General features: G+C 39.3%; 3 protein-coding genes across 3 annotated transcripts; 1 reads left to right on the top strand and 2 right to left on the bottom strand.

Annotated features, from left to right (window-relative positions):
• Positions 1–147: 147 nt before the first annotated feature.
• On the bottom strand, positions 148–825 carry LOC114246334 (selenoprotein M). The gene is made up of 2 exons (XM_028178812.2): positions 598–825; positions 148–514 (listed from the first exon to the last, which is right to left on the bottom strand). The coding sequence occupies exons 1-2, from the start codon at positions 691–693 to the stop codon at positions 275–277; spliced, it is 336 nt and encodes a 111-aa protein (XP_028034613.2). The 5' UTR covers positions 694–825; the 3' UTR covers positions 148–274.
• A 947-nt stretch (positions 826–1,772) lies between these two features.
• Dronc (Death regulator Nedd2-like caspase) lies at positions 1,773–8,850 on the top strand. The gene is made up of 8 exons (XM_028177487.2): positions 1,773–2,172; positions 5,079–5,262; positions 5,703–5,786; positions 5,964–6,083; positions 6,579–6,760; positions 6,849–7,075; positions 7,311–7,486; positions 7,569–8,850. The coding sequence occupies exons 1-8, from the start codon at positions 2,041–2,043 to the stop codon at positions 7,778–7,780; spliced, it is 1,317 nt and encodes a 438-aa protein (XP_028033288.2). The 5' UTR covers positions 1,773–2,040; the 3' UTR covers positions 7,781–8,850.
• On the bottom strand, positions 8,841–12,561 carry LOC114245351 (uncharacterized). The gene is given in 6 exon segments (XM_028177497.2): positions 8,841–10,183; positions 10,186–10,192; positions 10,477–10,605; positions 11,056–11,261; positions 11,730–11,826; positions 12,300–12,561. Coding segments are annotated over 6 exon segments (1,194 nt in total). The 5' UTR covers positions 12,351–12,561; the 3' UTR covers positions 8,841–9,479.
• Between the last annotated feature and the right edge of the window lie 244 nt (positions 12,562–12,805).

Below are 12,805 nucleotides of genomic sequence, written 5' to 3'. Positions count from 1 at the left end.
ACAGGCCACAAACTTTTCATTAACTAGTCTTGGGAGTACTGGATCTTGACATTAATAATGTGAAGAATAAAATACAAACTAAATTGAAAGTAATTATAAACAATGAAGAGGAAGCCATAAGGATAGAGAAAAATCAATCAATCAAAATAATATTTATAATTTTATTCAAGTCACCACCGAAGTATAATTGTTGTTTAATATTTGTGACATTTGTATAAAACATAAGTACCTATTTCTATGAGTGGAATGTACAGTACCGTATACACTAAGTAGTTTATAAGTCAGATTTATTATTATTTGAGAATCCTTTGCTCTGTATAAGTTCATTGCACTGTTCCTGATTGAGATGAGATAAAGGTAGTCTCTCGAGCTCATGGTCTCCCTCTCCGAGGAGGACTAGCTCTGGTGGAGCGCCAGAAATAAATTTCACTTCGACACGATCGTAGTTAGGAGCATCATCCATCACAAATCGTTTTACTTCTGGAAGACGATTCAATGAGCACCCTCGACAACTCTGAAAACATAGAATCATTTGTAGGTGCTTAAATTTCTAGTTAGTTTCAATAAATTTGAAAATAATATATAAAAAATATAAACCTCAATTCGGGCGGATACAATGTCCGATAATTCATATTCCGAAGATAAAACGAAAACTGCACAAAATATTACAACTGATAAAAGTGTGATCTTCATCCTGAACAAAAATTTACACTTAAGCAATTGAACAACAAACTAGTATTTTAGCGGAGAACAGCATACAATCGTCGTAATAATTTTCGGACACCCAATTTCTTTGCGAAATGTCAAAAAACCGCAAGCTGTAACAGCAGAGAATAAGTTTTTTTTTGGGATTTTATGACCTGGTAACTAACACCTTTAAGTCACGTCTTGTTTTAATTTATATTTTTATGAAAAATTATAATATAGAGTAAAACGAAATGAAATGAAGATGATTAATTTGAGATATTAATCAACTGGGATGAAATTAAATGAAATGGGATGATATGGGATGAAATATAATCTCAGTAAAATGGTGGTCATTTACTGAGATTTTTTCAGTGGACTTTTGGAGAATCCCAAGAAGTTACGTGCAGCGGCTTTGTTTCATTTTCCCACATTTGTGCACTTTCACAGATATTAAGCAGTTAGTAAACCACCGTTATTACACATTTAATCCTGAAGAAACACTAAATAGACAAATAAAACAAATCACACAACTTCACCCCTCGCGTTTCCGCCAAAAGTCAGTTAAAGTATTTTTTTTTAAATGATTTTATGACCTGGTTACTGAGACTTTTAAGTCATTTTCTTATTTTAATTTATATTCTTATTTTTATGAAAAATGATAATATAGAGTGAAATGAAATGAAATGAAGATGATTAATTTGAGATATTAATCAACTGGGATGAAATTGAATGAAATGAATTGAAATGATATGGGATGAAATATAATCTAAGTAAAATTGTGGTCATTTATTAAAAAAATTTCAGTGGACTTTTTGGAGGATCCCGAGAAGTTACGTCCAGCGGCTTTGTTTCATTTTCCCACATTTGTGCACTTTCACAGATATTAAACAGTTAATAAACCACCGTTATTACACATTTAAACCCGAAGAAACACTAAATAGACAAAATAAAACAAATCACACAACTTCACTCCTCGCGTTCCCGCCAAAAAGTCCAGTTAAAGTACCACCATACCACCTACCATAGATTATACACTTAATAATTTATTTGAGGTGTTCGGACATGCTAAATTGTGTTTGTGAATTGTGTCATCCTGATATTATTACAAAAAGGTTCCTGCAGTTGTGACCTAATCAAAATATTGTCCTAAGAACGGGAACATTCCAGTCCTCATAACTAGGAGCTATGCCAGACACACATATCCTTGAAAGAATATGATAAAAATTTAAGCCTATTTGGAATGTAGTAAATTAAATTGCAATTAATTGTTAATAATTTAAATGTGGTTGTCTTCCTTCCCCATTTACATCTGTAACTCAAACATAAAGTTAAATCCAACAAATTTAATGCAATATGCAAGAGGAGCACAAGAAAGCAATCCAGAGAAATTTCTCATCTCTGGTGGAGGGCACAGACTTAGATTCCATGGTGATGGCTCTCTATGAGAAGGGAGTGTTTTCCCAGCAAATGATAGAACCATACAGAGTGAGTTTATGTAAAATTATAATATTTTTATAAAAGTGAAGTGTTAGGTTAGCTAGTTAGCAATGTTTCTGTTCTTTCATGTGCTGAGTACACAATCTAGTCTAGGAATGTGAAGCCTCGGAACTAATTGATATGTGCATACAAGGACATGGGAATGCAAATTATAATTATAAATGTTTTCATAGTCTAGACCAATAAGACCAATACATGTAGATTATATTTTAAAAATTAATAATTTATAAATGAAAAACTTTCTGCTGCACATTCTAATTACTCTTTTTGTGAAATATTTGTAGGTACAATTTTTAGAAATGAGAATTGTTAATTAAATTTTGCTTATATTATATATATCTTTCAATAAATCTTATAGGTAAAATCTAGAATCTTGCAATAGATAGATAGAGAAGATCTTTCAATAGAATACATCTTTCAAAATATTTTAAGTATTTTAATTAGGACTAGTCAAGCCTAGCTCCCTTGCTGTCCAATCTTTGGATCGAGTTTATTATTTGTGTGTATGATGTATATACCTAGTCAGGTCATAGGTATTGTCACACAGTAAAAACTTTTCTTTTAGAATGCTGGCCACAAAAAAGTTTATTGAATTCGAATTTCGAATTGTTCATGAAAATAAAAAAGTATACTTTTAGAATTTTACTCATTTTTAAATATGGAGTGGACGCTTAAAGAAGACCGTGTTGCAGTTATTGCGTTGCATCGTTGCGGTTACGCGCCAATTCAAATTTTTAACATACTGAAAAAATTGAATATAACCAAAAGATTCGTTTATCGTACCATCAAACGATACAATGAAGACTCTAGTGTAGATGACAGGTCAAGAAGTGGTCGCCCTCGGTCTGTTAGGACTCCAGCAGTGATAAAAGCTGTGAAGGCGCGAATTCAAAGAAATCCCAAACGTAAGCAGAAACTGTTTGCCCTTCAGATGGGGTTAAGCAGAACCACGGTGAAAAGGGTGTTAAATGAAGACTTAGGGCTTCGGGCATATCGAAGAAAAACAGGACATCGTTTGAATGCTCGTCTAATGGACCTGAGACTGAAGAGATGCCGCGCTTTGTTGAAGCGGTACGCAGGAAAAAAATATCGGGAAATTCTTTTTTCGGATGAAAAATTTTTTACCGTAGAAGAGAGCTACAACAAACAAAATGATAAGGTGTACGCACACAGTAGTGAAGAAGCGAGCAACCGTATTCCGCGTGTCCAACGAGGTCATTTTCCATCCTCGCTCATGGTATGGTTGGGAGTTTCTTATTGGGGCTTAACAGAGGTACATTTTTGTGAGAAAGGTGTAAAAACGAATGCAGTTGTGTATCAAAATATAGTCCTGACGAACCTTGTGGAACCTGTTTCTCATACCATGTTCAATGACAGGCACTGGGTATTCCAACAAGATTCGGCGCCAGCTCATAGAACGAAGAGCACACAAGACTGGCTGGCGGCGCGTGAAATCGACTTCATCCGGCACGAAGACTGGCCCTCCTCCAGTCCAGATTTGAATCCGTTAGATTACAAGATATGGCAACACTTGGAGGAAAAGACGTACTCAAAGCCTCATCCCAATTTGGAGTCACTCAAGACATCCTTGATTAAGACAGCCGCCGATATTGACATGGACCTCGTTCGTGCTGCGATAGACGACTGGCCGCGCAGATTGAAGGCCTGTATTCAAAATCACGGAGGTCATTTTGAATAAACTTTAGTGTCATAAGAATCTATGTTTTGTTAAGTTCATTTTTGTATATTTGTTTACATAATGAATAAACTTGTTTCAATTATTTTACATTAAACATGTGACAGAATTTATGACCTGACTAGGTATATATATATATATATATATATATGTGTGTTTGTGTGTATATATATATGTATAATATTCGGTTAACTATTTTGATTTACTTGTATATTCAGCACCGTTATTACTAGTTTTAAGATACTCCTGTAAAACACTCCATGAGACAGGCGGTGCCTAGTGTGGAGAGTTTTTAGCAAACTGTTATGTGTAAATGTTTTCAAGGCTAATAAATAAATTATTATTATTATTATTAGTTTCATCAGATCAGTACCAAAATTTAAAGGACCACCTACTCACTAAGCCAATTTGAAGATATTCTGTAAATTTTCTCAAAATAGTTCTATCATTGGGATCTATAGGGAACATAAATATACACGTCAAATTTTATATATATAATATACTTTTTTTATTTATTGCTTAGATGGGTGGACGAGCTCACAGCCCACCTGGTGTTAAGTGGTTACTGGAGCCCATAGACATCCACAACGTAAATGCGCAACCCAGAGATATAAGTTCTAAGGTCTCTAAGTATAGTTACAATGGCTGCCCCACCCTTCAAACCGAAACGCAGTACTGCTTCACAGCAGAAATAGGCAGGGCGGTGGTACCCACCCGTGCGGACTCACAACAGGTCCTACCACCAGTAATTACGCAAATTATAATCTTGCGGGTTTCATTTTTATTACACGATGTTATGCCTTCACCGTGGAAATCAATCGTGAACATTTGTTGAGTACGTATTTCATTAGAAAAATTGGTATCCGCCTGAGATTCGAATACCGGTGCATCGCTCAACACGAATGCACCGGACGTCTTATCCATTAGGCCACGACGACTTCAAACATACAATAAATATAGTATTACATTAAATATAGTATTTAAGTTTTTTCAGTACATATACTATACCCTATGTTAAATGAACATCTCTTTGGAACAGTTCACAGCGTCTGTAAAGCTACTTTCAGTAGATAATTGATTAAGGAAGCAACTTTGGTAACCCAAGACGTAAAGCCTAGTATTTGGCAACTTCTATGCAACTAAGTTGATGTTCATTGGAGGACTGGTCTGGTATTATATTACTGTTTTTATTTTCAAGGATACTAGTATCACACCTCGTGAACGGAAACGAATACTCTATAGAGAGATAACACGACGTGGTCCTCAGGCGTTCACAATGCTTCTAGAGGCTTTACGTGAGATGGGACACTGGGATTTGGTGCGTGACCTTGATCCAAACAGCCCACTACAACTGCGAGCCAGACGACCTGTTTTACCACCTAGTGAGTTTTTATATGCTTATGCTAACAACTGAGCAAAGGCTTTAACGCAACTATCGGCAATGTTGCTAACTAGTCGCCAACCATAAGTGAGCTTGTCCAACTAGCTAAGCAATAAAAATAAAAAAAGTTAGCACTCAAGTAGCTCTGCATATAACGTATGTTGATTCAAAGTTAGTAAAATATAACCATTTTTCAACATGTATTGGAATCATATTCTACAAATTTAATAGCAGAGAATTAACAGCCTATTTGTGTACTCATCATCATACAGATTCATTTAGATACTTTTTGCAAACTTCATATTGAAAACCAATCCATATCTTATGGCACTGCAAAGAAGGAATCAGCAAATGAATTTCTAAAAGTATATATTGCAGATAAACCAATAAACTCTACTCGAGTAGTGGGTGGTACCATTTTATATTGATATTTCTCCCCAGATCTTTCAGGACCTCAAGATAACTTCGTTAGTCTCACCATTGAAAAACACAAACCAAAAAATAACAATAATGAAATAATAAAACGTGAGTAATTTTGGTTTTATTCTCCTTCATTTAAAGATTTCACGGTCTAATAGGTAATAAGTCTGATCCTAATAAGAGTGTTTTTAATGTTAATTGTGTTTCAGTGTGCAAAATAATTTCCCTCTCTCTCTCTCTCTCTCTCTCTCTACAATGATAACTTTTATGTTCATAAAACAGCGAGGCCGGGCTCAGACGCGCCCGTGCCGCCGCCGCCCGTGAACAGCAGTGAGCCGGTCGCCATCCCGTGCTTTCACGTGAAGAAGAGCACTCACTTCTTCGAGGACGATGTGAGCAGGGGTATACTCGTGTTACACTCACTATTGGTGCATTTAAAACTTTCAACAGTCGCCCTTCGTTTGATCATTTGTCTTCCTGTGCCACATTACGTTGGCACAGGAAAGTCGGCTTGAGCGACATTACGTTGAAATCTGGCTGTGAATCTGGATGTTGATCTAGAGAACTGCAGAATGAGCAATTCTCTTGAGTATTAAACCAGCGGAGTACGATAGCCGACCGTCACATCCCGGGGGTCACTCCCTATTCTGCCGCGAAACTGTCATGAGTTCCAGCCTAGAGAGCGGGATAGCTGCTGTACAATACAATGTAGACTTCGCTTTCATGTTTTAAGGTAGCGTTTACGTTTGTGTCTTTGGGCTCCTGTATCCACTTAACTCCAGATGGGCCGTTAGCCTGTTCACCCATTTCGGCAAAAGTTATTTTTTCAAGTCTTACTGACATTGTACTTGAAACTATTGCATAACTAGGCAGAAATAATGGAAGTGCTCGTTCCAGATATCCAGTTGTACCGCACGCGGAGCCGGAAGCGAGGAGTTCTAGTCGTGTTCAGCTACATTTCGTTCCTGCTGAACATCGAGCCCAACAGGGACGGGGTCAACGTGGACTGCGACAAGTTGAAGTACTTATTCTCAGAGATCGGCTTCGAGGTGCTCACTTACCAGAACTTGACTTTGGAGGTGAGCGGCGGCGACGAGCCTGTGCGAGCCATGTTAGCATAGCGCTCGGCCCGCCTGGTCTGTATGGCGATGACGTTGTACTGTGCAGCAAACCCGCGCGACCCTGGAGCAGATGTCGTCGGTGCTGGCGGGCTACGAGTGCGTGTTCCTGGTGGTGTCGTCGCACGGCCACGAGCGCCGCTACTCCTCCGACACGGACATCCGCTGCAGCGACGGCAAGTTCATCTCGCTCTACGCCATCGTGGACTACTTCAACAACAGGAAGCTGCCCAACTTCACGGACCTCCCGAAGGTCTTCATCTTCCAAGCTTGCAGGTCACTTTCTTTTTACATTCGCGGACCTCGTCCCTCGGCGCGGTCGGTTGCGCGTCAAACTGTCGCGGAATCATAGACTATTACTTGCCGACTCATTGTATCCTAATCTATCGATGTATAGGCAAAAAGAGACAAAAGGGGGATCAATAAGAGAGTTAGAAGTTCTTAGGCCAGTGCCACCATGCAACTAGTTCCGGAGTCGGGCAGGCGCAGTAATGTCGGAAGCGTTCCCCAGGGGCGAGAACGAGGACTTCGTGCAGGGCGGCGGAGCGCTGGCGCCGGCGCCGCAGGTGGCGCGGGACGGGGCGGTGCGGGCCCCCCGCGCGCCGCACCACCCCGCGCCCCTGCCGCTGCACCACGCCGAGAAGCCGCTCTACTCCAACATACTCATCGCTAACTCCACCCTCCCAGGTTCGCTACTTCTAGTTATGGTTTGCTGTTAGTTCCATACGCAAATATCATTTATATGTAACACTCCGCAACTGACCAACAGGGTTCATCTCCCACCGCGACGTGAAGGCCGGCTCCTGGTACATCCAGGTCCTGTGCGAAGTGTTCGCCGAGCGCGCCCACGACTGCCACGTGGACGAGCTGTTCACGCTGGTGGACAAGCGCCTGCGCCTGCGGTTCGGGCGGCAGACCTCCTCCGTGGACCGCTGGGGCTTCAACAACAAGCTGTACTTACACCCCGGTCTGTACGAGTGACCACCCACAAGCGACTGGACCAATATTGACGAAATATACTGTTTATAATCTCATTACTAAACGTATTGAACTTACACGCCGGCCGGAGGGGTGCCGGGGTCCAGTGTCAGCTAAGAATGGAAGTGCTACGTGCATACGGAGGTTTACGAACTCACTGTGTCCACGGCCATGAACTCTTTGAACACATTTATTGTTTGATCAATTAATAATTTAGTTATCCATTTGATAACGTACTAGTATTATTTGCTAAAGGAACTAACAGCAATGACTCCCGTGTACTTAGACTAGCTATATTGTACCATATCTAGATGTTCATATATAGATTTCTAGATTACAGAGATCTGACTAAAGGACTTCCCGTATTCCTGGAAAAGAAAAATTGTAGCGTCTCGTAATGACGTCTCATTTTATTCATATGTATTTGAATCAAAACATTTAAAATGCACACGATTAATATCTGTGATATCTATATATAGGCAAACATATAATAATAGGTGGACATAATATGTCTTCTTGACTAACGTCAGTTACAAACCTTGCATTTTTGCTGATGAGGTCAAGACCACCGCGCTCAAGCGTTTACCGCAATCACAATCTGCATATTGTATTTCAATAAAACTTGCCACCTATTTCTGCTGCGATACAGTATTGCATTTCGGTTTGAAAAGTGGAGCAAACGTTTTGCTGTAAAAACAAGACTTGGAACCCATGTCTCAAGGTAGGTGGCTGCATTTACGTTGTAGATGTGTATGTAACCACTTATCAGGTGGGCAGCGAGCTCCTCCACCAATGTTAGCAACAAAAACCTTGCTTATTGTTTAGGATGACTGGACAATTTACATACATGCCACCTGATACTTATCATAAGCAGTCATGTCTGCACAAGTCCATTTTCAACTAAGAGAGAGCATGATTTTGTAATAGTTGTGATATTTTAAATATTAAATTGATTTAATTGTATACATATATATTATTTGGAATAAGATAATGTCATAATGAATCATGCCTGTACTTAACTTAATGTTTTTATTACTAATAATTTAATTTTTTAAATAAAAAGTTTATTTTAAGTGTTTGTTTTATTAGCCACATTACACTTACAAAAATATAGAGTAGTTATAAATCCTTAGTTTGCACGAAGGAACGTCTAGGTATAGATAAACTCGAGTATAAAATATATTATATTTTAGAAATTTTATGTAATTTTATTTTAACGAAACATTTTCAGTCCCATTCCTTTTACAAACAATATAAATTAACAAGTGGCAAAGTACAAAAGTTGTTCTATCACTTGGCAACACCACGAAAAAATGGAGTTGGAAGAGTTTACTTAAAATTAAGTGTTAAGGCTGAAGCTTAAGTACATTCTCTGTTTCAGACTTTTAAGTTTGTACGAAAGATATGATCGTTTTTAAGGAATTTCAACTATAACGTATCGTTTTTTCTTAAAGTTTTTTTTTTTTTACCTTAGGTTCGAATTTTTGATATATATGATTTTCCTTTTTTTTGTAGAATGTCTTTAAAATATCGACGACGAAGTTTTAAAGTTTGATATATTTTGTGGAATTTCGAGTATAGATTTGTGTAAACTAGGTATCTAATCTTGGATAAGTTTATAAGTTGCAATGAGTTGTAGGTGTGTGAACTCCGTATTCTCCAAACAAGTCGAAACATGTCCTAATTAAACGAAGCCTGTCGACTATCGATCCGAGGAGCTGGCTGCCCACGAGCTGAGCCTACTGAAGTTGAGGCACTGCCTGACGCCTCGCCGCCCGTCTGGTTCCGACTCGGGGTAGAGGAATCGATGTTTGATGAAATCTGCATATTCGTTCATCTTTTCCAACCATCTCTGCACGGGGTTGACTAATGAACTTTGGTATGGCCAGTTAAAAACTGAAATCGTTGACCAGAACAGTTCAAACTTCCATCCTTGCAAGGTTACAGGGTCATGCCAGTTTCTCTTTAGAGACTCCGTCTCTCTGTACTGCGTCCATTTAGAGCAGCAGGTCACGAGGCTCGCTTCCGTCAAGTGTTCCGCGAGTAACTCGACGGGGTGCTCCAGTGTGGCGTTGTTCGTATACAAGTCGGGTCGGCAGTCGCTGGTCCGTAGGTCGTCGTTCAGTGGCGCGGCTGCTCGAGCGGCTAGGAGCTGGAGGGCGGGGAGCCAGGCGTGCGACACCACCAGCGCGGAGGCCAGCAGCGCCGCCAGCCCCGAGGTGTAGGCGAGGCAGGCCGCGAGGCAGGCGCGCGTGGCGCCGTGCAGCAGGCGCGAGAGGCCGACGTCGGCGCAGGAGGCCGCCAGGTCCCCGTACGTGAAGAAGCCGCGGAGCTGCGCCTGCTTCAGCGCAACCTGCCGCTCAAGCCACGCCAGTCCTGCCTCGAACGATTCATCGCTCACAAAATATTCCAATCCTGAAAGTTTTGATACATTCAGTAAGCATCTTTTGGAATGTAGTGAAATTTCTATCAGCCCTGTCCCTATGTGCAGAAAAATTGGCTCTGTTATAATATGCTGAACTGTACTTTAATTACTCTTTTTTGAGAATGTTTATAATGTATTTGACAACAAAAATCATAATGAAATTAAAATTTGATATTTAAAAGACAATGCAATATTCATATTTTAGATTAAGTATGGCAGAGGCAATTTAATTGACTTGTTTTTAGGTATCCTAAATTAATAAGTGTTTCCTCACTATGGCGTTTAGGAATTCAATTTCCAGTTTCTTGAGCTGCTTCAGTTCCATACCCCCAGAGGCAGCCCACTCGGAGCAAATCACCTCATCGTCTTCACCATCGTCTTGTAGGAATTTATTACCTACCATCTGAAAATAGCAAACCATATGTGACAAACAGAAAACAATGTTAACTTGTAAACACAGAGAGGCTTGAAGCTGAAGGATAACAGCAGTACCAGAAGCATGCCCGCATGGCTGTTCACTCTCTCCAAATCTTCTTTGACATGATATAGTGGCTATTTCAATAAAAAAATCAGATGAGCCATGTCAACTCAGAAACAATACTGCATTCATTTTTACTATTGCCTTCATATGCAGAGGAAGATACGACCAGCCTGATGGGAGTGCTTAGTGGGCGATACAGAACTCAGTGAAGATGAGGAAGACGAGTTGGCACAAGTAGAGTTTGCCTCATAGTAAAAATTTACTTGCATAAAGCTTGTTTGTAGTGTGCTAAGGGTCACAATGCAGTTCTATTGTAATTAGCATGAACAAATATTATTAAATCTTATAATAGAATAATAAAACAAATGTTACCAAAGACACAAGGAAGAGTTCAGAGGGTGCAGCCGCCGCTACGTAATTAGGGTTGTGCTTGTTGAGTCTCTCGAGGTAAAGGAGCGCCAGCACTAGCGCACATGGGGACACACAGGCTGCCCGGGCCATACTCGCCGACCAATCCGCGTGCAGTCGGCGCAGTGAACGACCGCGTTGTGAAGAAGACCAGGTCTCACATGAGATCTCTATAATTTTTTGTAATGTCATTATATCAATGAATAAAAAAAAACATCAGGTACTGTACAACATATAATTCCATATTTCATAAAATCCATGTGTAAATTTAGATTTGTTTTAGAAAAATATACCACTAGATAATATCATTAGGACTGAGCAGAAGGCAAGGGCTTTATTGCATCCCTGGGATTGGTGACGTCCATCAGCAATGATAACCACTCACCAATAGCCATATGCACCTCTGGCCTAAGTTATTTAAAAAAAAAACATGCAATGCAAATGTCTTTGTCTTTTCAAAGCCAAATGGAAAAATTAATGGCAGAAATAGGTAGGATGGTGACTCCTTGCAAGTATATTATCATAAAAATATCCTCCTAAAATATATCTAATAAACATTGTGTTACTTAGTTTCTTCTATCTTATTTACTATGTTACTTATTTGCTGAAATTAATACAAGAAATAATTTTAAGTATACCAGTGACTGGCAGGCTGAGGCACGGAAGTGAAGGCAGCTGCCCGTAGTATAGGGTCTTTGTAATGCGCTTCAAAAACTCTTTATGATCACCCATGCCCTATGTGAAGCAGTAAATTTCATTTTACAATTCACACATAAATAATTTAAAACATCTTAATTTAAGAAGTTTTGCAATCTTTCTGGGAATGCTTTTGGTCAAAAAAAAAGCTGTATGCATGATAAAGGGGAAATGGGATTTGTTGAAGGATTGTTTGCTTAAGACCCCACACTACTCTTGTAGTAAGGTAATGTAGTATTTTTGGCAAAACTATTTTCATCAATGTTTGTTTTAACTGGTACAAATATATTGTATGACAACACAAAAATGAGAAACAATAAAACCGCTCTTTTTTTATTAAGATATGCTGCGACCAGATGTTATTCTCAGATATTCAGTCATATCAAAAGGTGTACTATTTGTGACACGAAACAGGTCATGTATTTAATCGTTTTATACGATGTACTATGTAGTATGGTTCTCTGAAAAGTTTAAGCATGAGTGAGTCTGCCACGATGTGACCCGTTTCTTACCTTGGTCTTGGACCTTGACCCTTCCCGTCGTCTTTTTGATATATTCGACATTATAATAGCCCGATTAATCTTTATTCTTATAGTTAAATGTTTTTCCCTTGGTACATTTACATTACAAATATATACGGCAGTCGTGAACAAAATCGTGACTCAACAAGGGAACTTGAAAGAACAGAAATAATAATGACAATGTGTTGACAAATTTGACATTTTCGCTGTTATCAAATAAACGACGACCCTGACACTTGACGGTGACAATGTCAGTAATACAGTTTAATTTTAAAGTAAGAAACTGTATTTTTTTCCTGCCTATTCTAGCCTCGAGGGCTTAAACTAGATTCTCCGGGGGAGTAAGTGAACTCACGGAGCTTAATCTGATGACATTGCTAACACTAACCATAGCAAGAGCAGTGCTTCGCAGAATCTACCACCGGATCGGAAACGTGAACCACTGAGAAGATTCCGCGAGAAACTCAGTGGGCTGCGTCTGTGAGATAATTTACTCG

Source organism: Bombyx mandarina, chromosome 10 (genome assembly GCF_030267445.1).
Source record: "Bombyx mandarina strain Sakado chromosome 10, ASM3026744v2".
NCBI lineage: Eukaryota > Metazoa > Arthropoda > Insecta > Lepidoptera > Bombycidae > Bombyx > Bombyx mandarina.
Note: the sequence above shows the minus strand (reverse complement) of the source record. Positions and strands in the feature narration are given on the sequence as shown.

Excerpts from the sequence above, each read along its gene's own strand:
- LOC114246334 (XM_028178812.2), bottom strand. The coding sequence starts at position 693 with ATGAAGATCACACTTTTATCAGTTGTAATATTTTGTGCAGTTTTCGTT. Across the intron at positions 515-597 it reads TTGTATCCGCCCGAATTGAG|AGTTGTCGAGGGTGCTCATT; the intron begins GTTTATATTTTT and ends CTATGTTTTCAG.
- Dronc (XM_028177487.2), top strand. The coding sequence starts at position 2,041 with ATGCAAGAGGAGCACAAGAAAGCAATCCAGAGAAATTTCTCATCTCTG. Across the intron at positions 2,173-5,078 it reads AAATGATAGAACCATACAGA|GATACTAGTATCACACCTCG; the intron begins GTGAGTTTATGT and ends TTTATTTTCAAG. Across the intron at positions 7,076-7,310 it reads TTCATCTTCCAAGCTTGCAG|GGGCGAGAACGAGGACTTCG; the intron begins GTCACTTTCTTT and ends AGCGTTCCCCAG.